Source organism: Cheilinus undulatus, linkage group 18 (assembly GCF_018320785.1).
Source record: "Cheilinus undulatus linkage group 18, ASM1832078v1, whole genome shotgun sequence".
Lineage (NCBI taxonomy): Eukaryota > Metazoa > Chordata > Actinopteri > Labriformes > Labridae > Cheilinus > Cheilinus undulatus.
Genome location: NC_054882.1, coordinates 1068248 through 1095832, shown reverse-complemented (window position 1 = coordinate 1095832; position 27585 = coordinate 1068248). Strand labels below are relative to the sequence as shown.

Here is a 27585-nt window from a genome sequence, read left to right as displayed (position 1 = left end):
CCTGGCTCTAAAGTCTACACACACCTGTTACATTAGTCTGGCTTTACCCTGGCTCTAACAGTCTACACACACCTGTTACATTAGTCTGGCTTTACCCTGGCTCTAAAGTCTACACACACCTGTTACATTAGTCTGGCTTTACCCTGGCTCTAAAGTCTACACACACCTGTTACATTAGTCTGGCTTTACCCTGGCTCTAACAGTCTACACACACCTGTTACATTAGTCTGGCTTTACCTGGCTCTAACAGTCTACACACACCTGTTACATTAGTCTGGCTTTACCCTGGCTCTAACAGTCTACACACACCTGTTACATTAGTCTGGCTTTACCTGGCTCTAACAGTCTACACACACCTGTTACATTAGTCTGGCTTTACCTGGCTCTAACAGTCTACACACACCTGTTACATTAGTCTGGGTTACCCTGGCTCTAAAGTCTACACACACCTGTTACATTAGTCTGGCTTTACCTGGCTCTAAAGTCTACACACACCTGTTACATTAGTCTGGCTTTACCTGGCTCTAACAGTCTACACACACCTGTTACATTAGTCTGGCTTTACCTGGCTCTAACAGTCTACACACACCTGTTACATTAGTCTGGCTTTACCTGGCTCTAACAGTCTACACACACCTGTTACATTAGTCTGGCTTTACCCTGGCTCTAACAGTCTACACACACCTGTTACATTAGTCTGGCTTTACCTGGCTCTAACAGTCTACACACACCTGTTACATTAGTCTGGCTTTACCTGGCTCTAACAGTCTACACACACCTGTTACATTAGTCTGGCTTTACCTGGCTCTAACAGTCTACACACACCTGTTACATTAGTCTGGCTTTACCCTGGCTCTAACAGTCTACACACACCTGTTACATTAGTCTGGCTTTACCCTGGCTCTAACAGTCTACACACACCTGTTACATTAGTCTGGCTTTACCTGGCTCTAACAGTCTACACACACCTGTTACATTAGTCTGGCTTTACCTGGCTCTAACAGTCTACACACACCTGTTACATTAGTCTGGCTTTACCCTGGCTCTAAAGTCTACACACACCTGTTACATTAGTCTGGCTTTACCCTGGCTCTAACAGTCTACACACACCTGTTACATTAGTCTGGCTTTACCCTGGCTCTAACAGTCTACACACACCTGTTACATTAGTCTGGGTTACCCTGGCTCTAACAGTCTACACACACCTGTTACATTAGTCTGGCTTTACCCTGGCTCTAACAGTCTACACACACCTGTTACATTAGTCTGGCTTATTTCTGTTGAATGTGAGTTCATGTGGTTTCTGTTTGCAGGCTGCTGAGTGAGCAGAGGTAGCCCTTCCAGAGAGGACCTGAAGGAGGACGGGAGGGTCAGGGTACCAAAGTATATTTTATTTTGAAAGGGCATTTGGACGTACGGAAATCAGGAAACTTCAACTTCACTCGTTTTTCCATTTGTGTCCAGAATCGAAAAACGAGTGAAGTTGTCTGTTTTCTTGATTTCCGTATGTTCAAATGCCCTTTCAAAATAAAGTATACTTTGGTACCCTGACCCTGGAGGAGAGCGTGGTGAGTATTTCCTGTTTGTACAGTGGAGGAGATGAAGTCCCCATGAGGGGCTCAGTGATCATCCATGCAAATAAAAACTCCATCCTGTAAAACTCCAGCTGTGTCTGCGTTTTTGTTGCATAACCCCCTACTTACATCTCTGACGGCTCCCCGGGGGGGCGCCGCGCCGCGTCCCCCCTTCTCCATCAGGCATGCCTTGATCCAGGTACCGGCCACAGTGGGGTTTGAACCCCAGCATCCCTGTGCAGAACTGGTCTAGTCCAGTCCTCTGTGCCGCCGCCGCCATACCTTTCACGCTACCATCTCTTCTCCTGGTGCATTTATCCTCTTTGTTCAGGATGGGGCTTTAAAATTCACTGAGACCAAGATGGGAACCGAACCTGGAACCTCCAGACTCTGAGTCAGTCCACTATCTCTTTAGGCTACAGAGCCAGACCTGCAGCAGAGCCTCAGAGGGGCTTTTCCTTCTTTATCTGGACTCAGATCTTGAAAACTTAAAGACATTGGTTAGACCAGGTCTACTGAAGTCTAGATGTGGACTCAGACTTTTAAAAGATGAACCCATGGTGAGATTTGAACCAGTGACCTCCTGAGCCACAGTCAGTCAGCTTTTCCACTCATCCACTGAGACACACACTGATCCTGTTTCTCAGAGGATCTGGTCTCTGCTTTTGGGGGCTGGACTTAAAAATGCACCAAAAACCAAACCCACAACCTTTGAACTCTATGGCAGTCCTCTTTACTCCTGAGTCAGCGATTTACACCAGCACCTTCAAAAATCCACAGATTTGAACCAACAACCTCATGATCCAAGGGCAGAGACCTGTCAGACTGAGCTAACACAGGCTAAAGCTAGCTGCACTTTCTCTGAGACTTCACATCTGGAGTAGAACATCTCTACCATCCACAGTCTTTGCTGCTGGAGACTGTTTTCATACTAGAGTTGCACATCTCCATGAGTGATGATCTTTGCTGCTGGAGACCGTTTTCATACTAGAGTTGCACATCTCCATGAGTGATAATCTTTGCTGCTGGAGACCGTTTTCATACTAGAGTTGCACATCTCCATGAGTGATAATCTTTGCTGCTGGAGACTGTTTTCATACTGGAGTTGCACATCTCCATGAGTGATAATCTTTGCTGCTGGAGACCGTTTTCATACTAGAGTTGCACATCTCCATGAGTGATAATCTTTGCTGCTGGAGACCGTTTTCATACTAGAGTTGCACATCTCCATGAGTGATAATCTTTGCTGCTGGAGACCGTTTTCATACTAGAGTTGCACATCTCCATGAGTGATAATCTTTGCTGCTGGAGACTGTTTTCATACTTGAGTTGCACATCTCCATGAGTGATAATCTTTGCTGCTGACGACCATTTTCATACTTGAGTTGCACATCTCCATGAGTGATAATCTTTGCTGCTGAAGACTGGTTTCATACTTGAGTTGCACATCTCCATGAGTGATAATCTTTGCTGCTGAAGACTGGTTTCATACTTGAGTTGCACATCTCCATGAGTGATAATCTTTGCTGCTGAAGACGTTTTTCCCATCGTGAGTTGCACATCTCCATGAGTGATAATCTTTGCTGCTGGAGACCATTTTCATACTTGAGTTGCACATCTCCATGAGTGATAATCTTTGCTGCTGGAGACCGTTTTCATACTAGAGTTGCACATCTCCATGAGTGATAATCTTTGCTGCTGGAGACTGTTTTCATACTGGAGTTGCACATCTCCATGAGTGATAATCTTTGCTGCTGGAGACCGTTTTCATACTAGAGTTGCATATCTCCATGAGTGATAATCTTTGCTGCTGGAGGCTGTTTTCATACTAGAGTTGCACATCTCCATGAGTGATAATCTTTGCTGCTGGAGACTGTTTTCATACTAGAGTTGCACATCTCCATGAGTGATAATCTTTGCTGCTGGAGACCGTTTTCATACTAGAGTTGCACATCTCCATGAGTGATAATCTTTGCTGCTGGAGACCGTTTTCATACTAGAGTTGCACATCTCCATGAGTGATAATCTTTGCTGCTGGAGACCGTTTTCATACTGGAGTTGCACATCTCCATGAGTGATAATCTTTGCTGCTGGAGGCTGTTTTCATACTAGAGTTGCACATCTCCATGAGTGATAATCTTTGCTGCTGGAGGCTGTTTTCATACTGGAGTTGCACATCTCCATAAAAGCAGTGATAAAAATGATGAAACGAACTTGTATTTGCTCCTCTGGTCGATCTTCATCACCAATGATTGGAACATTCAGTTAACACTTTTAGCCACTCGGTCATTTTTCTCCTGTGGAGTGAGCGAGCACACGAGGGAGAGGGAGTGAGGCTACAAGCATGCAGGAGAGAGAGAAGGTGAAACAGTGGCTGAGCCAAGCAGAGCAGAAAGAGGAGCTGTGAAAATGACAGTCCAGTGATTTGTTCATATTCTGGAGTTGCATTCAGAATTTTCAGGGTGCATGCCTCCTTCCCATTAGTTTTACTGCCAAAATAATGGCAAGCTCTGGACATGACGGATATCACCATCTGTCCCTGTGACAGTGTGAGTGTTACAAAGCTCACATAACCCATGGGTGCAGCGCGACTTGTTGCTGGTACTCAACGGTTGCTTCGTATCTGCTTTCGTGCAACCTTGACATGCAACGGATTGCGAGGGCCCGTTATCGCTGCTTGCAGCCTTAATTAGGGTCCGAGGACCTCTTCTAGTAGGAGCTATTGTATCTGGTCCATTTCTTTCTTCTTATTATTCCACCAGCGCTTTAAATCTTAATTTGACCCCCTAAACATCCTCAAAAACTCACCAAAATTGGCACACACCTCAGATTCAGCAAAAAATTTGATAAAAATGGAAAAAAAAACATGCCAAAATGTGCTCTCTAGCGCCACCTAGGCACACTAAAACGGCCCTCACGGCCAGTAGGAATGTCGTAGAGAGATCAAACCAATGTTGAAACGCTCGTCTCATCGAGACCCACAAATCACGCGCTGACACCCCTAACCTATCTCAAACAGGAAGCCGGCAATTTGCCTTTTAAAAATAAAAATTTCCAGGAAAAAAGGGCTCCGAACAAAATGTAAAGGCTCACAGGCCGTAAATCGAATCAGCTTGAACCTCGCAGAGACGACACACTAGGCCATGCTGATCAAAAGTTCTCATGGAATTTACGTAAAAAATATTAATGCAATCAAATCAATTTAGTTACTAATCTTTGACCCATCTAAGACTCTCATCACCCCCAAAGCCCCATCTTTCTACTATTTATTTTATGGAAACTAATTCACTTTTTGTGTTTTTTAGTAAAAAAATAAAATATTTCAAATAATCAAACTGGCATTTAAAGGGTTAAAATCTTGAAAATTATTGAATGTTTGGTAGTTTTGAGCAGGTCTGAAATTGTTAAAGAGATTTATGAAAAAAAAGTAGAAATAAATATTGATGTATGCTGATTTAATGGCAGTTTTTCTGTACGTGTCCATTTTTGCCTCGAAGGTGTCCAGAGGGCAGTAAATTAGAGGAGGGCACTGTACGACCCCCAGACGGTTTCCTGTACTGCCCTCTAGCTGTCCCCGTCTGCAGCTACAGGTGAAGTCCTCACCTGTGGAGAGGCTGCTTGTACTCCAGACACAGGGCTTTGTGATATTGAGGTTGTATTTATGATGCACAAGAAAAAAGTTGACAAAATAAATTAGCAGGAGCCTCAGACTTTGAGTCAGAGTCGAGTCTGTAGTCTCTTTGTCTTGTATTATTTAGTTTTACCGTCTACTCTAGCAGCAGTGGCTCCATCTGTGAGGAGAGAAACCAGACGGTTGTCGGTTAATGTCCCAGTCCTCCTGAGTCTGCATACTGGTGTGGGGGCTGCATACTGGTGTGGGGGCTGGACAGGTGTCATTTCACTTCTGTTGTATGATTTGTGGTGTAGAACCCAGGATGCGGAGGCAGAGGAGCAGTTTTAACAGTTTTATTTGCACAGGTAAGCAATCAGGGAATGTGAGTCCAAGAGTCCGGAGGGGGAGAGAGTGCTGGAGCTGGCTGCAGTGAGCGGGGAGTGAGGCACTGGAAAAGAAAGGAGGAGGCACGTTAGAACAGGTCACAAAAACACAAGCACTGGAAATAACTCAAAAGGTCTACAATAAACGCTGAAGACTTCTCTGAAGGTTTCTCGAGAAGACGTGTGAGCCTGGAGCAGAGGTTTACCACGAGGGAAGGTAGACAAAACTCAGGCGCTGGTGGAGAGCTGCAGCCGATCTTAAGTAGTCCCTCCTGATGAGAACTCGCTGCAGGTGTGATCTCTCCCCAGCACCGGGGGGGGGGGGGGGGTGATTGCCTCAGGGAACACAAAGTAAAGTTAGCGGCCAGCAGAGGTGACTCCGGAAACCGGAAGTTATCACAATAAATCAAAATGTACAAAGTAAAACACCACAACTTCCTGAGCTCTAAAGCTGCCCTTTAGTGAGGCAGCAGACCTCCAGGAGTGCAAAACCTGAGTTCACCATCGATGATGAATCAGAATGATCCGACTTGAGAGAAAGTCTGAGCTCAGGCCCTCCTGCTGGACTGAAACACTGCAGTTCTTCCTCTACAGTTCCTCTCAGCGGTGATCTGTGGCGTAGCGGCTGATTCCAGTCCTCGTCTTCTTCCTGTCAGATTTAAATGAAGACGTTTTGAGCGGCTGATCCTCGCTCTGTCTCACCTCCCCGTCTGATGAGGCGTCGGGTTCAATCAGGTGATCTGACGGATCAGAGAGCGGCTTTGTGTTCACATGACAAGCCAACGAAGCTGCTCTAAAAGCTTTTGTGATCCGAACAAGACGATGGAGACGGAGTCCCCCCCCCACTCCCGCTCCCGCCTCCTCTACGCCGACTCCAGAGGGAATTCGATGAGATCTGTCGACGCCACGAGGAGATGTGCCGCCGTTTGAACTCATGACTCAAAGAGAATAAAAGAAGGGGAAAGTGATTGTTCCCACCTTCAGCATGAGGCAGACTGGGTTTGGATTTTACTGACAGCAGGAGGCAGCGTGAAGGCGTCGGAGCTCCGCTGAGAGCTGGAGAACGCCATCAGACATCTCACTGAGGCAGGATGTGAACATGAAAGGTTTAACAACTGATTTCATGGGTTTATGTACATATGAAGTGGACTAATGCTGCCTAGAAAGACAGAATGTTGTTATCAGCTCTGTGTTCACAGTGATAAGCTTTACCAAACCTCAGCTGGTTCGTTTTCACTGAAGGCCGGATCGTGACCCAACAGTCGTCACCGCATGTCTTCATATGAAACTAAAAACAAAACTGAAGCAGCTTTAAAGGAACGTTTGCATCAGACAGTAACTTGTTGGCATGCTTTCTGCTCCAAAAGGAGCTAAAGTTAGCATGGAGGCTAGCACAGTCCTGATCCACATTTATGCAAGGCTGAGTTCACCTTCACTATCCACACCCAGGTCTGACGGTGAAGTAGGCTAAAAGACCGCTGAGAACCATTACCCACCAATAGGGAAAACTGTGAACAGTGGTGAACCTTCCCAGCAGTGGCCGGCCTACCAACATGACTCCAAGAGAACATGGACGACTCATCCAGGAGGTCCCAGAAGAACCCAGAACAACATCTAAAGACCTTCAGGCCTCACTGACTCAGTTAAGGTCAGAGTTCATGATTCACCAATCAGAGAGAGACTGGTTAAAGGAGGCGTTTGCATAATTAGCACAGGTGTGTCTAAGAACAGAAGCAGACAGCTGTCAAAACCTCTGGCAGTCGGCATGCAGCACGTGGAGTTTCTATTTTGTAACGTAGTGATAACAGAAACATAAACCAGGCCAGAACAGGAAGCAGTCAAACTCAAAACCACTTTAAAGGCTCGTCCCAGCATTTACCGGCAGCCTGCTCCTCAGGGCTTTACTAACCCATTTATATCCACTCTAGGAAGTAGACAGAGCCCGCTCTGATCTGCTTAACACACTGCAGCGCTGCAATTGAAAATCAATTGAGAGATGATGAATGGGCACCATTAGGATTCCAAGGCGCCGGCCGCATTCAGTAAACAACGAATGGAAATAAACAAGGCGAGAGACGCCGACGCTCCTGAGGCGGCAGCATCGTGTCATGGCTGATGAATGGTCGGGACCCCCGAAGACTATGAATTATATTTTCACCGTTAGTGTAATGGAGGAATACAAATCACCCATGGCAGAGCAGAACAGGATGGGGAGAGCTGGATCAGAACCAGGACCATCATAGATGGACCAACAGAGAGGGGGAGCTGACCACCCAGGGCCCCGACTGAGGACGGGACCCTTACTGAGCTCCAAGGACACTGAAACCCACTCTTCCTAAGCTGCTACTATGACCTATTTAGGAAAAGGAGGGCATAAGCCCCAACATCTCCAGCTTCACCAACATTCCATCCTTGCCTTTATAGATGATGGCATCCTTATAAAATCATTGCATCTTTGCCTTTAAAGATGATGGCATCCTTATAAAATCATTCCATCTTTGCCTTTAAAGATGATGGCATCCGTATAAAAACATTCCATCCTTGCCTTTAAAGATGATGGCATCCTTATAAAAACATTCCATCCTTGCCTTTAAAGATGATGGCATCCGTATAAAAACATTCCATCCTTGCCTTTAAAGATGACGGCATCCTTATAAAAACATTCCATCCTTGCCTTTAAAGATGACGGCATCCTTATAAAAACATTCCATCCTTGCCTTTAAAGATGATGGCATCCGTATAAAAACATTCCATCTTTGCCTTTAAAGATGATGGCATCCTTATAAAAGCCATTCCATCCTTGCCTTTAAAGATGATGGGATCCTTACAAAAACATTCCATCCTTGCCTTTAAAGATGATGGCATCCTTATAAAAACATTCCATCCTTGCCTTTAAAGATGATGGCATCCTTATAAAAGCCATTCCATCCTTGCCTTTAAAGATGACGGCATCCTTATAAAAACATTCCATCCTTGCCTTTAAAGATGACGGCATCCTTATAAAAACATTCCATCCTTGCCTTTAAAGATGATGGCATCCGTATAAAAACATTCCATCTTTGCCTTTAAAGATGATGGCATCCTTATAAAAGCCATTCCATCCTTGCCTTTAAAGATGATGGGATCCTTACAAAAACATTCCATCCTTGCCTTTAAAGATGATGGCATCCGTATAAAAACATTCCATCCTTGCCTTTAAAGATGACGGCATCCTTATAAAAACATTCCATCCTTGCCTTTAAAGATGATGGCATCCGTATAAAAACATTCCATCTTTGCCTTTAAAGATGATGGCATCCTTATAAAAGCCATTCCATCCTTGCCTTTAAAGATGATGGGATCCTTACAAAAACATTCCATCCTTGCCTTTAAAGATGATGGCATCCTTATAAAAACATTCCATCTTTGCCTTTAAAGATGATGGCATCCTTACAAAAACATTCCATCTTTGCCTTTAAAGATGATGGCATCCTTATAAAAGCCATTCCATCCTTGCCTTTAAAGATGATGGCATCCTTACAAAAACATTCCATCCTTGCCTTTAAAGATGATGGCATCCTTATAAAAACATTCCATCCTTGCCTTTAAAGATGATGGCATCCTTACAAAAACATTCCATCTTTGCCTTTAAAGATGATGGCATCCTTATAAAAGCCATTCCATCCTTGCCTTTAAAGATGATGGCATCCTTACAAAAACATTCCATCCTTGCCTTTAAAGACGATGGCATCCTTACAAAAACATTCCATCTCTGCCTTTAAAGATGATGGCATCCTTATAAAAGCCATTCCATCCTTGCCTTTAAAGATGATGGCATCCTTACAAAAACATTCCATCTTTGCCTTTAAAGATGATGGCATCCTTATAAAAGCCATTCCATCCTTGCCTTTAAAGATGATGGCATCCTTACAAAAACATTCCATCCTTGCCTTTAAAGATGATGGCATCCTTATAAAAACATTCCATCTTTGCCTTTAAAGATGATGGCATCCTTACAAAAACATTCCATCTTTGCCTTTAAAGATGATGGCATCCTTATAAAAGCCATTCCATCCTTGCCTTTGAAGATGATGGCATCCTTACAAAAACATTCCATCCTTGCCTTTAAAGACGATGGCATCCTTACAAAAACATTCCATCTTTGCCTTTAAAGATGATGGCATCCTTATAAAAGCCATTCCATCCTTGCCTTTAAAGATGATGGCATCCTTACAAAAACATTCCATCCTTGCCTTTAAAGATGATGGCATCCTTATAAAAACATTCCATCTTTGCCTTTAAAGATGATGGCATCCTTACAAAAACATTCCATCTTTGCTTTAAAAGATGATGGCATCCTTACAAAAACTTTCCATCCTTGCCTTTAAAGATGATGGCATCCTTACAAAAACATTCCATCCTTACCTTTGAAGATGATGGCATCCTTATAAAAACATTCCATCCTTGCCTTTAAAGCTCCCTCCAGGTAGGGAGCCAGTCCTTGCCCCAGATGAAGGAGTTCACTGGAGTCTTCTTAGGGATGAGGACAGAAAGGGTACCAGGGTTGATCCAGGACTCTCTGGAGGGATTATACATCCCATCTGGTCCTGGACCGCCCGGACTCCCTGAGGAGGAGCCGGATAGTCTCTGAGGACAGGGATGTCTGGGTAGACTTACAAAACCTGCTGCCATGGTGACCCAACCCCAGGAGAAGATGGATGTTTACACTGTAAGTCCTTTATTATATCCTGTTATTAATTCATTATTAAACTGATATTTTCTCTTAGAAACATCCTTCTCATAAATACAGAATTATTTTAACCCTTACATGTTAGAGAAGAGGTGACTGCAGCCTTTAGTCTTTTACAGAGGGGCAGACATTTCCGAGGTGTCTTTAACGTGCAGTTTTTCTGACGTCCAGCAGGGGGCGACTAAGTCTAAAGACAGTGTCAGCAGTCAGTGTGCTCGTTAGTGTAGAGGTTAAAAAGATCTGGAAGATCTCTCATATCTAGGAACAGCTCAGCATCCCAGGACCCAAAAAAATACATTTCAGTTTTGTTTCACTGACAGAATCCTCAAATAACAGGTCACACAGTTCTGCATATGCCAAAATATCTAGGTATGAGGTATCCAGTACTACAAGGTATCAGCAATACTCTAAAAATTAAAGAAGACCTGCTACATTTGAGAAAAATACTTTAAAAAATTATTCTTGAAAGATGTAAATTAATGTGGAAAAAATTGATTAATTGATTTTAAAATAAATAAAAAAATGTTTTTGTAACTTTTCCGGAAGATATTTTGCTCTAATTTTATTTTTTGAAGGCAAACCGAATAAAATCTGACTGAGAGTTAAAATTTAAAACCTCAGGTACCAAAGCTACGGGTCCTCACAGAGCTACAAACACACATATTAATACCATGATGTAGTATGAAGACATATTGATAGAAAGTCCTCCACTGGTACATTTGTAGGCTATTTATTTATTCAATATAAAAAATAAATTAAAAAAAATAATGGTAATAATAATAATAATAATAAAAAAGTTATTATTATTATTATTATAAAAAAGTGATAAAAATAACAATAAAAAATTATAATGAAACTAATAAGAATAATAATAATAAATAATAATAATAATAATAATGGTAATAATATAACGGGCTCTATGCACGAACTGCTTCCACATTTGGCATTAGACCGCTCCCACACCTCCAGTCGGGAGAAGAGAATGGCGTATGATGGCAAAATCGTTGCGGTTTACTCGCTGTTTGCGTGAGTTACCTGAGCTGACTGTCGATGACGAGTTAAATTTAGCTGAAGATGTACATTGCAGCACGCAGCAACGATGTCCAGAAGTGCTTTTAACCTGTTTTTGAAACATCGTTTTAGCATGTTTGGACGCCAAGCGATGATGGTAGAGTAAACACAAACAACAATGTAAACAAACAAACAAAAAAAAACAATGACATGGACAAATTAAGGCAGTATAGGAGGGTTTAGATTCTGTTTTGGCCTAGCACTTATCGTTAGGTGGAAGATGACAGCCAGTCTTATTTTCCACCGGAAATACGCCGCCCCCTGCCGTGCATAGAGCCCATAATGGTAATAATATTATCAATATTAATAATGATAATAATAATAATGATGATAATAATAATAATAATAATAATAATAATAATAATAATTATTATTATTATTATTATTATTATTATTATATTATTAATGCAGTGCGACCTGTAGTCACACTGATCTGAGAATCTATTGCAGAGAATAATCACAGTTATAAAAATAACTTCTGCACAGTTGTGTTTTTAAAACTTTTATTTTCTTTCCCCCCTCATAAACAAACAAACAAACAAAGCTCATGAATGATGCAGAGGTTGTTTTTCCACTGCAGAAGCCTCCTCTAGAGAGGCGACATTTTTTCTCTTTACAAAGAAAATAAAATTAAACTGTAAAACTTGTCAATGAGCAAAAAATCACTGCTGTAGAGAAATAATTCAGATTTATGAAAAAAAGTAGATAAATTCTGAAAAACTATGTAAATGTTTATTTATATGTATATTTGTATGTGGAAATATTTCTGACAGACCCTCACAGGAACAAAGACGGAGGAAAGCAAACACAGACGACGGTTGGCGTTGTCGGCAGGACATCCGTCGTGAATTAGAGCTGCAGCATAAATGAAGGAGGGTAAATGTCGTCAGATCGACATCCTGCTGTGAATAAAAATGATTTTTTTATTTATCTAACAGGATTTAGAGCACCGAGGGTGGTGCAAAGATCTGATGGACTAGAATCAAGTCCTATTACTTTATCAGCAGTGGTAATAAGCCACGCCCCCTCTGCTGCTACAGCTGACACTCCTACTGTAGTCTGAGGAATCAGTCCAGTCACTGTTGCCGGGTAGATTATGAACTGAAAGACCAAAACCACCTGTTTCTAGCAGTCTCTGCTGGGTTTTTCTGTTCCCAGAGTTCAGCTGTCGTGTTCACGTACGTCCAATCGAAGGGGAACGCCCCTTTTTTAAACGACGGGGGTGACGGCTCCCTCAGACCTCCGTCGTCGGTCTCTTTAGTCCTGGCAGCTCTCTAGTGGACATACGTCGTCTCTAAACATGCTCTGTGATGAAGTTTGACTTCTCCAGGCTTCCGTACAGAGTGATTATGATAATGACGGTGGTTTGTGAGAAGCTGGCGGGGTCATTACTCTCATTGGGATGAAAACTGCGTCTCATTTGTGTAACTGGACTGCAATCATCACAGCTTTAATTTGTACATTTAAAACATGAATAATTGAGTGAAAAGTGCCGCTGGCGTTCGTCAGAGGTAAACAATCATCTCCAGAGATTCCAGCGACGCCCGTTAATGTGATAATGATGCGGCGAGGATAAACTGATACCCACAGGAGCTTTAATAAAAAATCTGATTATCTGCTGCAGTGGAAGAACACGCTGAGAGGAAAAGTGTCGCCACGGGGTGAGAAAATAAAATCAACAGAACATTAAAGAGGAATGATATTTATCTGAGTTATCTAACAGATCCTCTGCTGAATGATTCTCATCAAACATTCATGTGAGAGAGATGGAAATCAGCTTTCAGCATCATTATGGAGAGAAAACGCCGGCCTCTGCAGTAAAAACAGGTTTAATAGTGAAGGAAGAAGCTTTAACACACATCATAAAAGCCTCTGTTTTCTTTGTTTTCAGGATGATTGGGAGTTAAAACCTTCACTCAAACACAGACCGTCACCTTCAGCACAGAACAAACCAGCAGACTTTCACCGCCGTTTAATCAACTCTCAGGTTGAATTCATCTTAGACATGTTTAAAGATGAGTCGGAATGTATGGAAGCCCAAATCTGACATAAAAAAAATAAAGGTTGAAACTGCAACACTGACGGTCTGTTCAGTTTTACTAAGAGCACAGAGGGGAAAAGGGTCCTGATTACCGGGGCCCACAGCTGGCAGCAGCCCTTGAGAAGCCTGCAATGAAAAGAGTGTTTTTATCTGATTTTTCTTAGTAAAGAGTGTCATTGTTGAATCAATGCTCTAACCTGACATTTCTGACAGCCTGTTCCAAGGCATAGAATATATTCCACATCCTGTTCCATGGCGTGGAATATATTTCACATCCTGTTCCATGGCGCAAAAATATTTTTCACATCCTGTTCCAAGGCATGGAATATATTTCACATCCTGTTCCATGGCGTGGAATATATTCCACATCTTGTTCCATGGCGCGAAAATATTTTCCACATCCTGTTTCATAATGTGGTACATATTTCACATCCTGTTCCATGGCGTGGAATATATTTCACATCCTAAGTTTTAGCGGTTGAATGTTATGTTTGATTCATTTCTGACTTCTCAGAGAAGCCCAGTGAGCCGGCTTAAATTTGCGTATAAAAAGGTGAATTCAGTTTGAAATTCTTCATTCTTGTTCAAAATGGTAAAACGTGGAGAGCTCATTGAAAATGAAAGAGTCCGCATTAAAGCACTTCATGATGCTGGATGGTCTCTGAGACAAATATAACAGGTGGTCTAATAAATTTGTTAAGCACTGTGTATATATATATATATATATATATATATATATATATACATATATATATCTGAATCAGTATCGGTATCGGAACATGTTTATCGGAATTGGATCGGAACTGAAAAAAAGTGGATCAGTGCATCCCTACTTTTGATCATTTTTGCCACCTTTAACCCATTACCGCCTGAATAAAAATACAAATTATAGCCAGAAAATTCTCATTTTATGGAACTGAGATGATTAATTAACTTTCTACTGAAATTCAAAAAATTCTAAATTTCCATAAAATTTAACATACATTTATTTTGTATCTCATTTTATTTATTAGGTGTTTTTGGTAACTGCTAATCCACTTGAGGGCATTTTTATCATTTATCAGATTGTATTCAGAAGTTTTTTTTTTTTTTTGAGTAATATACTGATCATATTGATGAGATAGAGGTATCATAAAAGTATCTATCAAATATGATACAACAGGCTTTAAAGGGTTAATTCATATTTTTGCCTCTTTTTGACCATTTTTACCACCTGTAACTTATTTTTATTGCCAATTTTACCCATTTTTGCCACTTTTCACCACTTAAATTGTGGCTCTTTCAAATGTATTTCTCAACAATTTTGCTCTGTGATTGAGCAGGGTTAAGTAACACTGACATAGATAAAGCCATGCTTCCTGTTTAGTGGCGGAGTAAGGCAGATCAGCCGACGGGGCGGTCTTTAATGTTGTGTCTACAGAACCAAGCCAGTCCAGATGAAGATGCCCAGACCGCCCATGTTAGCGGTATCAGATATTAAACTAAGCTTTTACCACACGGTGTCTGAATGCCCAAAAATGGACTAAACTTCCTGTGACTGTTGGGTGGTATAGCAGGACCTTAAAAATGTTGGCTAATCCAGGAAATATGAGGGGAATTCTGGCATACTGCTAGTTTGGCATTATCAGGTTTTGGACAAAGCCGTTTTAACTTCCTGTTTTCTGGCAGAAATGAGCTTCCATATGATGCAGAGGTGATGAATCTGTACCACAGCTGTGATGTTGACTCTAACTAAAAACACTTGTGCTTTTTTAAAATTTATATTTTAATCTACAGGAAATGATTCCTCAGCTGTTACAAACCCGTCTCTCCTCGCACAGAAACCAATAAAATAAACCCAGACTCTCAGATTCAGACTTTCTGTTGGATTTTTTCATAAACTAACAAAATAAAGGTGTCTGACATGAAACCCCTCCCTCATAGAAACAGAAAATAAATAGATAAATAAAAGTGTGAAAATTTCCCGCCTTTATAATATAATAGGAACAATATAAGATTTAATTTTACAATACATTACTCTCTCTTCTCTCTCCAAAAAGCTCCGCCTGTTTTTCTCGTTTAAGGTAACCGATGGTCTCAGGTAGCGTCACAGTCTCCGCCCTCCTGATTTTTTTTTTTTAATACTAAAAATAGTTCTGAGCGACCAAATGCTGGAATCCCATTGGCTGGGACGGAAAAACGTCCAGAGGGTAGTCTTTTATTTTGAAATATCCAATCCTCAGAATGTGATTGCATGTTCTTTAAATTGTTAAATAAACAAAAGAGCGTCCTGTTCGTGGCGTCCTCATCATGTTATTTCTGAACACCATCCAACATGGCTTCCCAGAATCCTCTTTGTCTTTTCAGAACAAGAGAAAAATAATCTGTAGGAAATTCTCTGCATAATCAGAGGAGGACGTATTTGTTCAGTGTTTTTCTCTCCTCCGTCTTTAAGACTTAAAGATGTCCAACAGTTCTTGTTTCCATGATGGCGGCGGCGGTCCTCGGCTCGGCGGTCTTTTCCTCTGTGAGTCTGAAGGCACTTGATGTCATGGCAGAGGGTGGACGCTCCTCCTCAGACAGACAGACGGACGTCAAAAAGTAGAGTTTTCTTTAAAAATATCGCCTGTCCGCCACACCAGACCGCCGTCGAGCTCCTCGTACAGTACTTCTGATCTGTGGATTGGGGGGCGGGGCTTAGAGGCAGATGGTGGGGTTATGAGTAGGGATGGAAGGATGGAGGGAAGTTGACATTCAAGCTTTAAGTTCCTCTTTCTCTCTGACTTAGGCGCCGTTTTTCTCTGTGCTTTGTGGCGCTGAGCTGAAAACAAAAGGTCGAGGTTTCACTGGAGTAAACTAATAAGAATCCTAACATTGTTTTGTTTCTATGGTAACAAATAATATTTAAACTTTACAACAGTTTCATAAAAGTTTAAAAGTGTGGTATTGTGATCTCCATAGTTTTTGCATTAGATTTTCAACAAAGACCTAACAGTGGAGCTCTGAAACGAAAGGCTGAAAGGCTTGGACAAGGACCTTTGAAGGATGCTGCCCCTGATTTGGGACACGGCTTATAACATTTAAAGGAGCAGTGAGGCCTCATAACTTGTATGGTGTGGAATATATTCCACATCCTGTTCCATGGCGTGGAATATATTCCACATCCTGTTTTTTGGCGTGGAATATTTTCCACACCCTGTTCCATGGTGTGGAATATATTTCACATCCTGTTCCATGGTGTGGAATATATTCCACATCCTGTTCCATGGCATGGGATATATTTCACATCCTTTTCCATGGCATTGAATATTTCACATCCTGTTCCATGGAGCCAATCATGAGCCAATCAGATTTAAGCTTTGACAGATTGATCCGCCTGATGACAGGCATAATTCTGGACAATCCATCGACTTTGTGAGGCGAACCCGCCACTGCTCCTGATTTCATGGGTGCCAGTTTAGCTGAGAAGTACACTTGAATGCTGGGGCGAGCCCCTGCCCACCTAGGGGCCCTATGTGGCCCTATGTGGCCCTTCTCTTAAATCAATACGGCCCCCAGTCACTTTCAAAACAAGCCTATAGATTATAAACCTGAAGAAAGTGCAACAAAAACGGCCATGAAAGCATGAAGTAAAGAAACATTTCCCTTGCCCTCATGTATCTCTGCTCTATGTTTAGTTCACTGCAGACATTAAGAGATATTATCGGCTTTATCTGCTTCTGGAAAACGTTTTAGATGCATCACTGCATGCATTTGAAAAACAGATCTGCCAGTGAAATGCATTATAATAATCTGATCACTGCATTAAAAACTCTAATAAAAGACCAGCAATATACAAACGTTGAAAGAAGAAACGAGCATGAAACTTTGTGTAACCTTCAAAATAACTGGTTTTATTATAAGATGCAGTCATGTACTCTTGCTTTGAGGCAGCTATGAATAATATGGTGCTTCTTAACAAAGGAGTAAGGCATGATAAAGGTTATTCAAGGATGCTGCCCCTGAATTGGGACCCAGCTCCTGCTTTTTTTTAAAGGAAGAGGATAAAGCGGCCTCTGGTGGTGGTTTATGTCTGCTCCTTTTTAATGCCTAGAGTTCACCTTGACTTATAAAACATTGTTATGTATAAATTCCCTTTCCCCCCTGATTCTGACACTGGTCTGTTAAACACACTAGTGTAGTCGTGATGTCGATGTTTGAGGATGAATTTATAAAGACGTCAGCCTTTTCTGTTTCTTTACCAAAAGATTAAAGATGAAAATATTCATGTTATTATTCTCTGTGTGTGATGGAGAGGTTCATAAATGTTTTAGATCACCATGGTTTTCGACGTCTCCATGGGAACGTTGACCTTTTGTGTCAGCCATCTTGGCGGGAAGTCTCTCTGAAGCTCCGACCGAGTCTTTGGTAGTTTGGGGGAGGAGGAGGGGTGGAGGGTGTCGATGGTGGGGGGATGATGATGATGATGATGATGATGATGATTATGAAGATGAATGGATGGACAAATGACTAAAACGGGGCAGGGTCAGAGGAGTCAAAAGTCACGGTGTCTCAAGGGGGGGGGGGTCACCTCTGCCGGCCAATCAGAGCCAGACTCAGAGTGACGCACAGCTGCCATATATGAGGAGAGGAGGGCGGGGCGAGTGACCTTAAATCTGCGAGAGAGAGAGAGAGAGAGAGAGAGAGAGAGATTTTATTTTTAAGGTTATTATTTGTTTATTTATTTATTTTTTCATGCTTTGTGTATTTGTGTTTCTTAATTTTCTTGTCTGATTTTGGTTGGCAGGACTACAATTTCTGTTATTTTTATTCTACATTTTTTAATTATCAGATATCGGTCATCCAGGATTTAGATTTTTTACCTATCAAATATTGTATCTATATATTTAATTATTTGTTTTAAATCATCCTATGACTCTGAAATTTAATTTTTCTTTCTTTTTTGCATTCCAAAAAATTGTCAAAATTGGTTGTCTAGGATTTTTACCATTTATTTTTATTTATTTATTTTTTAGATCATTAAAAATATCTCATATTTGTTGTCCAGGACTCTAACCTATTTCCTCATATTTTTCATCAATCGTTGCACTCTATTTAGTTTTTTATTTTTATAAATTGTCTAATTTTGGTCGTCCAGGAATCTGTATTTTTTTTTCTATATTTTTCTATTTTAATATATTTAGTCTTTTTTATTAAAGATTGATTTTTGGGCTTTCTTCCTTTTATTAGTGATAGATGGGACAGTGACTAGAGCCACAGGCCGGATTTAAACCCATGAACAAGGGAAGAGACCAAACCATGAGGCCAGCCTCATATTTGTGTGTTTTTTGAATCATTGATAGGGTCAAAGGTTAAGGCCAGGCTCTCTCCATGCAGAGAAGTGACTGCTTTATGTTGATGTAGAACTGCTTCAACACTGTCCTGTTTCATAAAATAAAAATAAATTCTGTTTTTTAGCGACTACAGAAAAAGAACAACTAATGATAGTGTCAAAAAAAAAAAAAGATACAATCAAAGTTTCTGGTTCTGTTTCTGAGAAAGTACACTCACTGATTGGAGGAGGGTCTTTACATTCGCCCTCTTCAATGGTGACATCATCGATGGCGATATCTCCCTCGATACCAGAGCCTCGAACGCCCTCGATCACCATCTGTTAGAGAGAGAGATCAGCTGATTTATCATCCACAGATGTAGCAGAAGCTAACAGACACATGTAGCTTGATCTGTGTGGTGAAGGGGTCCTCAACCTTTTCAGCCTGCAACCCCAAAAATATAGGTGCTAGAGTCTGGGGACCCCCACTGTACCTGGAGGTGGTTGAACAGCCATGAATATTCTAGAATAGTCATGTGGAGACAAGGCTGCCCATTAGGGGGGTAAAGGGGGAGGTTTTTGGGATGCAGCCAAACTGGGGGTCATGGAGGTCAAACAAAACCATGGCTCATTAGAAAGTTAAGCTTAAAATGAAATAACTTTTGTTAAAAACATGTTTAAAATGGGGAAAAGATGTTGCTTAAGTTAGTGAATAATGGCAAAAAAATGGTGGAAAAGTTGTTGAAATTGGATTTTTAAAGAACATAAACAGGTTAAAAGTAGGAATAATTAGACGAAAGTGGCAAAAAAAAGATTCAATTGGCAAGAATGGGTAAAAAAAGTGGTAAAAGTGGATTAAAAAAGTGGCTGGGTCTATAACTCTAGGTAAAGCCAGGATGGCGTGCTGTAATGGAGCCTGAGCAGAGCACTAAAAGAAGAACTCCACAGGCCCGTACAGTCGTTAAAATGTTTCAGCATCAGGAACGTCTTTGACGGTCCCTGCATTCACATCCAGAGGATTTTAGAAACAGAAGCTGAGGAGAGGGAGAAGAATCCAGAAGCTCTAACGCTAACTCTTTTTCCTGTCTTCATCATTTCTCTTCTCCCTCCATCCACGCTCTGGACCAGGACTAAAATAAAGTCTGGACTTAAATTCAGGACTAAAATAAAGTCTGCTCCACCCCTCGAGAGTGGTTCATGTTAGACCGATTGTGGTCAGTCCCGTTGTGGGCGCGGCCTGTAGTCAGGTGTGCGTGCACGTACCTGGAAGGCTGCTGTCGGGTGGATGTTGACCTTGGCTTGTCTCCAGCGGTCTCCTTGGTTCCCGGTCAGACTCCAGACCGAGGTGTCGGTCACCGTCTGACCTTTCTGACGCAGAAACACGTTCAGGGCTCCTGATGGCCACAAAAATAAAACAGATTAGAGCATGAAAACGTCTGGTGTGCTCCCCGCCGTCCTCCTCTGAGCGGTCTGCAGCCTTACCGATGTGTTTCCCGTACATGTGGTAGTAAAAGGCGAAGCAGTAGGTGGGGCTGTTGCTGACGGAGGAGGCGGAGCTCTTGGTGTTCATGTTGAAGGTCGGAGAAAGCAGGCGGGCTTTGTCTCCCTCCAGCCGCGGCCTGGAGGTCTCGATGTACATGTAGAAACCTGAGAGGGCACAAAGAGGGGTCAAAGGTCAGCTGAGGACAACTGGCACAAGTCAGGAAGGACAAGGAGGTCAGGAAAACCCTGGTCTACTGTAAAGTTTAGCAGTGACAACAGCATTTTACGTTTAACTGGAACAGTAAGACTGATCAGAGCAGCAAGGTTTATTTGTTTATCCATGCTGGAGGCCAGGGGGGTCAGAGTGTGTGAGAGTGAGCCTCCATCAGTCAGCGGACCCCCACCCACAAAAATGATCCACATTAAAAAAAAATTAAACAAGAACATTTCAAACATTTATGTCTAATCTTTAAACATTTTTAACTTTAATATATTTTGGATATTTTGGTTTGCAAATGTCCTTAAACATCTGCCTTTCCCTCTTATTCAGTTAGAATGCCATTAAAAACTCCTTTTCATATTTTTGGACCATTTTACATCTTCTCTTTGCCACTTTTTCCCCATTTTTTTCCACTTTTATCCCATTTTTGCCCTTTTTCACCTTTTTGCCCATTTAAGCTACCCTTCATCATTAAATATCCCTTTTTTCCCCAAATTTTTTGCTCATTTTTATGATGTCTGCCACTTTTTCCCATTTTTTGCCCTTTCTTTTTTTTTTTTTTTTACCATTTTTTGTCAATTTAAATTCCTTTTTGTCATTAAATACCACTTTTTTCATCTTTATTGCCTTTTTTTGCCACTTTTTGCCACTTTTCCCCATTTTTGACACTTTTATCCCATTTTTGCCTTTTTTCACCATGTTATGCCACTTTTCAACCATTCCAGCTTCTTTTTGCCACTAAATACCAGTTGGTTCCTCTTTTATTTTTGCCCATTTTTGCCGCTCTTGACTGCTTTTTGCCCATTTTAGTCCCTTCCCATTATTTTTTCTCACTTCTCACTCATTTCTGCTACTTTCTGACCATTTTTCCACTTTTTCTCCCCATTTTCACCCTTTTTTTGCTGCTTCTTGCCCATTTTTGCCACCTTTAACCTAGTTTTATTACTACTTCAAGCTGTTTTTGCCACATTCACCTCTTAGATTGTGGCTTTTGCAAAGGTATTTTTCAACTATTTGTCTCTTTGTTTGAGTAACACTGCTCTATGGCATAGTCCCTACAGTAACTATAAGTCTATCCATTTAGCTCCATGCACAGCAGAGGTTAGCAAAGCAAATCACCTTTTTTCTGGTTTATGGTTCCACGCCTCCCCTGAAGCTCTGTGGCGCCCCCCAGGGGAGGCCCGCCTCACACTTTGAAAATCACTGCTGGAGTAAATCTAAACTTTTCTAAATGTAAACTCCTTTATACAAAATTAACATCAAATTTAAATGTTTTCATTGTTCAGATCTAAACATGGCTTCATCGTATCTGTACTAAAATCGGACTAAAGTTTTGAATCTGTCCTTTTCTCCACAGAAATCCACCAAACGCTGAACTAGCTCAAACAGAAAAATGCCAAACAAAAGAGCAAACACTCGCCGGCGTTTTCCTTTCCTTTCATTCGTCTGTGTGGGGAATTTAACCCATAACCCTGCGTTGCTCTGCGCTGCCCGACCAGCACAGATTAACCCAGGAGGGCAAAAAAGCACTAAAAGCTAATGTAAGAGCGAGCTGCAGAAAACAAATCCACCCCCGGCTCATCCTGCACACAAACGCTCCTCGCAAATTAAAATGTACACCAGTGTAGAAAACAGCGAGTCACGCATGTTTCCTGTTTGACAGCAGATTTTAAACAGTTTACCCCGGGGCCGGCTTTAATGAGATTCCACCGCAGAGAGAGACGAGCCGCCGCCGCCGCAGAAGGAAGCAGAAGAAGAAGGAGAGCGGGAAACGAGGAAGAGGAGGAGACGAGGAGCAAACTGCAGCTGTCACACATGGCTGTGGAGTTATTTTAACTTTGTTTACTCAGGATTACAGTCAGCACGCACAAAAACCTCTGCTAGAGCTTACAGTCATCAGCACCACATCAGGATTTCAGGTCCTTTCACAATAAAACTCAGAGATGGAGCAGACTGACGTTAGTCATTTTAGGTCCTTTCACAATAAAACTCAGAGATGGAGCAGACTGACGTTAGTCATTTTAGGTCCTTTCACAATAAAACTCAGAGATGGAGCAGACTGACGTTAGTCATTTTAGGTCCTTTCACAATAAAACTCAGAGATGGAGCAGACTGATGTTAGCAGTCATTTTAGGTCCTTTCACAATAAAACACAAAGTGTCATTCAGAGCAGTGTGGAGGTAGAAATGAAGATGCTCGCTGTCACAGTCAAACAGGAAATGGCGTTTATCTCTGCCTGGAGGCTGCGGTGTGACTCTGAGAATCTGCATGTCATTACTGTCTCTGTGTGCTGATGTGGAAATGCTCTTTGTGCTCTTCCTCCTCTGAAGGATTTCTTTTTTTATCACGGTTCAACATCTGCTTCAAGATGGCGGCTGGGAAGAAGCTCTTTGTTTGTGTCACTAAAACCTGACGTTTGGTTTTAGGGATTTGGAAAGCTGAAACAATCTGCGCCGTCAGACGGACGTGAGAACATGACAGCTGACGGCCGGACTAAAAAGTACAGTAACAAACAAAAGTCTCATTCTTCTCCTCAACTATTTCTGCTCTGAGAGAGAGGCTAAACTTATCTCTGCTGCACTGATGGCGAGCGGGACGCTTTGACAGGACGGCTTACGTCGCCTACTTAAAGATCGGCGGTCAGAGCTGACAGAGGAGAGATAATTTGCTGGGACGTTTCCCTCTCTAATCAGCCTCGGAGAGCCGCTGTGATGCTCGCTTCATTGTCAGCTTGTGTTTCTGAGAGCGACCAGGGTCCTCTCACTGATCGCTCCTTAAATACAGAGTTTTAGTTTGATAGTAGAAATATGAGAACATCTCTGACACCGCTGAAATAAAGAGTCCTGGACAGCCAGGACTACATGTTCCTTCTGTAATCATCACTAGAACTACAGATGGTGGTCCTGGTCTGGATGATGTCTACAAAGGGGGTCAGAGGAGGGCTGGGGGTGGAGGATCTTGGGATATTGCATTGACAAGCATGAGGCCTGCATGCTTGCACCTGCAAAGTCTAAGAATTCCATCAGAAGAAACCGCTCCAAGCGTCTGAGACATCCCGTCTCAAGAGTTATGACCTGGAAACAGAACATTAAGGGTGTGAAAACTGCAGGAACACAGTCAGCCATGATTACTAGAACTATGAGTTATCTGTGTTTTTGTAGGACGATTACTGTCTAATGTGAAAAGAGTGATGTACGGCTGCATATCATCAGCATAACCAGGATGATGGAACATCTATAACAGGATCTGGCAGACAGCCCTGAGGTACGCCGCATCTACCCAGGGCTGTAAAAGAGCCTGTAAAGGTAAAATAAATCAGTATTTAGGTTTGTTGTATGACAGCTCACTGTGTTATGAACCCCTAAACCAGGGCTCATAAAGCCCATCTGCACAAGGGCCAGATTTAGTCTTGACAGAAACTCTGGGGGCCGGACTTTAAATACACAAAAATTAAATCAATATTTTGGTCTGATTGAAATATTATTGTAGTAGTATTTGTATTTTCTTTCAAAACGCAGTTTTAGTCATTACCAGTGAGATCTATCCCTGTTATCTATAACACAGCAGGACACAAGGGGACAGGTCTGGGCCCCTGAAAATCACAGAGAATGGGTCCTCCACAGTTGTGATTTAGCACCAGTATTAACCCATTTTTGGCACTTTTAACCCCTTTTGATACTTTTTGCCTCTTTAAACCATTTTTGCAAGATTTTAACCCCCTTTGACCCAATTTTCCTGCATGTTTTATCCCCTTTGTGCCACTCTTATCCATTTTTTGCCACTTTTCTCCTATTTTGCCTCTTTCTAACCACTTATCGTTACATTTTTTCAACAATTTTTGCAACTTTAAAACCAGCCTTTGCCACTTTTAACCCATTTTTGAAACTTTATGCTTCTATAACACAATTTTTGCCATTCTTAACCCATTTAAAGGTACAGTGTGTAGAATTTGGCATTTTAGCGACATCTAGCGTTCAGATTTCAGAATGAGCCGATCTGTTACCAAAACGTCACATCACTAAGCGACGAGAGCCTGTGAAGACCAAAAAGGATGGTGAGCTGGACATCATTTACAGCAGTGAGGAGGTGAGGCTTTATTCATTCATTTCTGTAACCATTATTTTTATAGATTATAGGTCAGTCTTCTTCTCCACCTGCCTTCCAGGTAGCTTTCAGGACCGGCGGGCAGGTTCGTATTTAAAAATCGCATTTCGCTCTTTCTGTCCCCAAAATGTCGCCGTAGACAACATGGCGGTTCGTTATGTCAGCCTCCGTGAGGGCGACCCACGGTAATGTAAATTTAAAAAGCTTTTTTCTAATTTTGTAAAAAGAAAACAAGTTTAAAGGGGATGATTGTGCACTTATTTTAACATACTTCACATAAATATATAAACATTATATCCCATGTACACCGTTTCTGTTCGGTGAGATGCTGCCAAATTCTACACACTGCACCTTTAAACCACTTTTCTTGCATGTTTTAGCCCCTTTGTGACACTCTTGTATCCATTTTTGCCACTTTTTAACCCCTTTTCATCACTTTCGCTGCACTTTTTTTGTCATTTGTAACCAATTTTTGATACTTTTTGCCCCTTTTTTCCTCTTTTACCAATTTTTGCTACATTTTAACCTCTTTTCACAACTTTTTCTGCCACTTTTTGACCCTTTTTGCTACTCCACAACCCATTTTTCCACTTATCACCCATTTTTGCTACTCTCTAACTCATTTCACCCCTTTATCTGGTCATTTTTGCAGCACTTCAGCCAGACTTAACCCTTTTTAAATATCTAATAATTATGTAAAAACAGATCGAATGTTCAGTCATTCTAAAACTATTTCAGTATTCATTGTTTTGGGGATTGATTTAACAGCTGCAGACATTTAAAGCCAAAGGATACTCTTGAAACCACAACATCTTCTTTCCCTCCTTTTCTGAATTTAATGATCTTCTGGGGCCCGGAAAGGATGCTTTTGGGGGCCTGACATGGCCCCTGGGCCACCAGTTGATGATCAGTGCCCCAAATCAAATTTCTGTCAGATAAAACATCTCTAAGTTTATGAAATTCAGCTTCAAAATCATGAAAATAAGTAAAATCTGCTCCAGGAGGGTGTAGGCGTGTCTTTTGAATGAGCTGAAGCCACGCCCACTCAGGAGAAATACGATCCTCTCAGATTTAAAAAATGTTACGATCTGATTGGAGAAAAGCACTCATGCTATTAACCCCGCCCCTTGACCTCACTATGATCTCATGATCAGAGCACAGCTGCCTGGCTCTGTGCCAGAGAAGAGGGATGGGGTCATTCCCCACTGTGGGCTCATGACATCATCAGTCCACATATTGGCCCCGCCCACATTAAACCCAGCCAGGAAAGAGGTGAAAAACTTTCTAACAGTCTAAATCCAGAATTCAGTCCCATGTAGACCTCAGAGTTTTCACGTTTACCAGATTCACACATTTCTAGAGTGTTAGACACAAACTTTGGATTTGACTTTACTGGGACTTTAAACTTTAAATGTGGTTCAGCTTAAATGAAATGGTTTCAGTACCTGTGGCTGATTTTACTGGTTTTGTTCTTTGAAATAAACCGTAGAAATCATGTTCAGATTTTGTGCATTTAAGCTTTTATTCTGAGCATGATAAACTGTGACCCTACCTGAACAGGAGTAAAACTATGAATATTAATGAGGTAAAGAGTGAACTGTGATAGGACTGAACCCCTGAGAGTTATAATAACGTTGATCAATAACAGTCCCATTATTAAAACCTAGACATGATCTGGACTGTAGACCGTGTTTTCTGTGGTTCGGGTGGTCTAAGGTCTCTGAGTAGTCAGAGGACATGAACATAAAGTTAATTTTATGACTCCTCTCCTCCTGTTTTATTTTGTTATTTAATGTTTTGGTCCTCTTTAAACTATTCTGGATCAGTAGAGGACCTGAGGTCTGACTTTAGGATCCTAAATTTCTGACAGCTTTATTCTGAACTCCAGAGTGAAAGTGAGACTTTATCAGAAGCTGACTGCTAAGAAAAGCCTGATAAAGCTCTCCTGGCTGCCTCTGCTCCTCTTACTGATATATTTCCATCGTCTGTGAACAAACGTTTCCTGCAGACGCGTTCCTTCCTCTCTAAACAGCAGAAACTTTCTTCAGACTGAATCCACAGCAGAGCCCAGCTCGGCAGCGTGTCCGTCAAACTGCTCTCATTCAGTCACTTCTCCAGCTGCCTCTCTGCTGCTTTTCATGTCTGCCACCTTATCGGCCTCCGAGTGGGCGTCTCCCCCATCCGGAACGTCACGACACAGACGGAGGTTCGAGTCCGGCCGGATGAAGAACGCTCAGAGTCGGTTTTAATCCCGGGCTCTCCTCCCACTGTCACGGAGCGGAAACAAAAACAGTCCAACAAACGCAGCGTCACGCGTCGGCTGTCTCTCTGGACTCACATCAGAGTTTATCTGAAGCCTCGGAGGCTCCGACTGACGCACACGTTCTGGATTAAAGGCAGAATTTTATGTTTTTTAATCTCCTTCTTGCAGACAGTTGCATTTTCAGATATAAACCACTCTCACTTCAGTCCCTTAAGTCCCCATGAAGAAGCTCTTTAACACTTCAGGACAGTTTCAGTCGACCTCCAAACACCCCAGAGCCACAGCCCAAATATACATGAGACCGACTTTGAGACTTTGGAGATGTCCTGGTCTCTGGATCTGTAACCTGAGTGAAGAAGGAGACTAGTGAGAGAGGACACCAAGACACCTATGACTACTCTGAAGGAGCTCCAAGCTTCAGCAGCTGAGATGGAGAGACTCTGCAGACAACAACTGTTGGCCGGGTTCTTCACCAGTCAGAGCTTTATGGGAGAGTGGCAAAGAGAAAGACACTGTTGAAGAAAACTCAGATTCAATCTGGACTAGAGTTCACCAGAAGGACTGTGGGAGACTCCATGGTCAAGAGGAAGAAAGGTCTTTGGTCTGATGAGACCAGAATGGAGCTTTGAGACCATCAGACAAGACGCCAAACACTGACATCACCACAAACACACCATCCCCACTGTGGAGCACGCTGGTGGCAGCATCATGCTGTGGGGATGCTTCTCATCAGCATCATGCTGTGGGGATGCTTCTCAGCAGCATCACGCTGCAGGGATAAATATACAGATAAATATCCTGGTTTTGGTGTTTGA

General features: G+C 42.0%; 1 protein-coding gene across 1 annotated transcript in view; it reads right to left on the bottom strand.

Moving 5' to 3' along the window:
- Positions 1–16861: 16861 nt before the first annotated feature.
- Positions 16862–27585, bottom strand: part of mdga2a (MAM domain containing glycosylphosphatidylinositol anchor 2a) — a 154534-nt gene continuing 143810 nt past the window's right edge. The window contains exons 14-17 of the mRNA XM_041812905.1: positions 20184–20348; positions 19965–20095; positions 18941–19040; positions 16862–18045 (exon numbers count right to left, since the gene is read on the bottom strand). Of these exons, the coding sequence (XP_041668839.1) occupies positions 17957–18045; positions 18941–19040; positions 19965–20095; positions 20184–20348 (485 nt within the window). The 3' untranslated portion in view covers positions 16862–17956. The remainder of the gene's footprint in view (positions 18046–18940; positions 19041–19964; positions 20096–20183; positions 20349–27585) is intronic.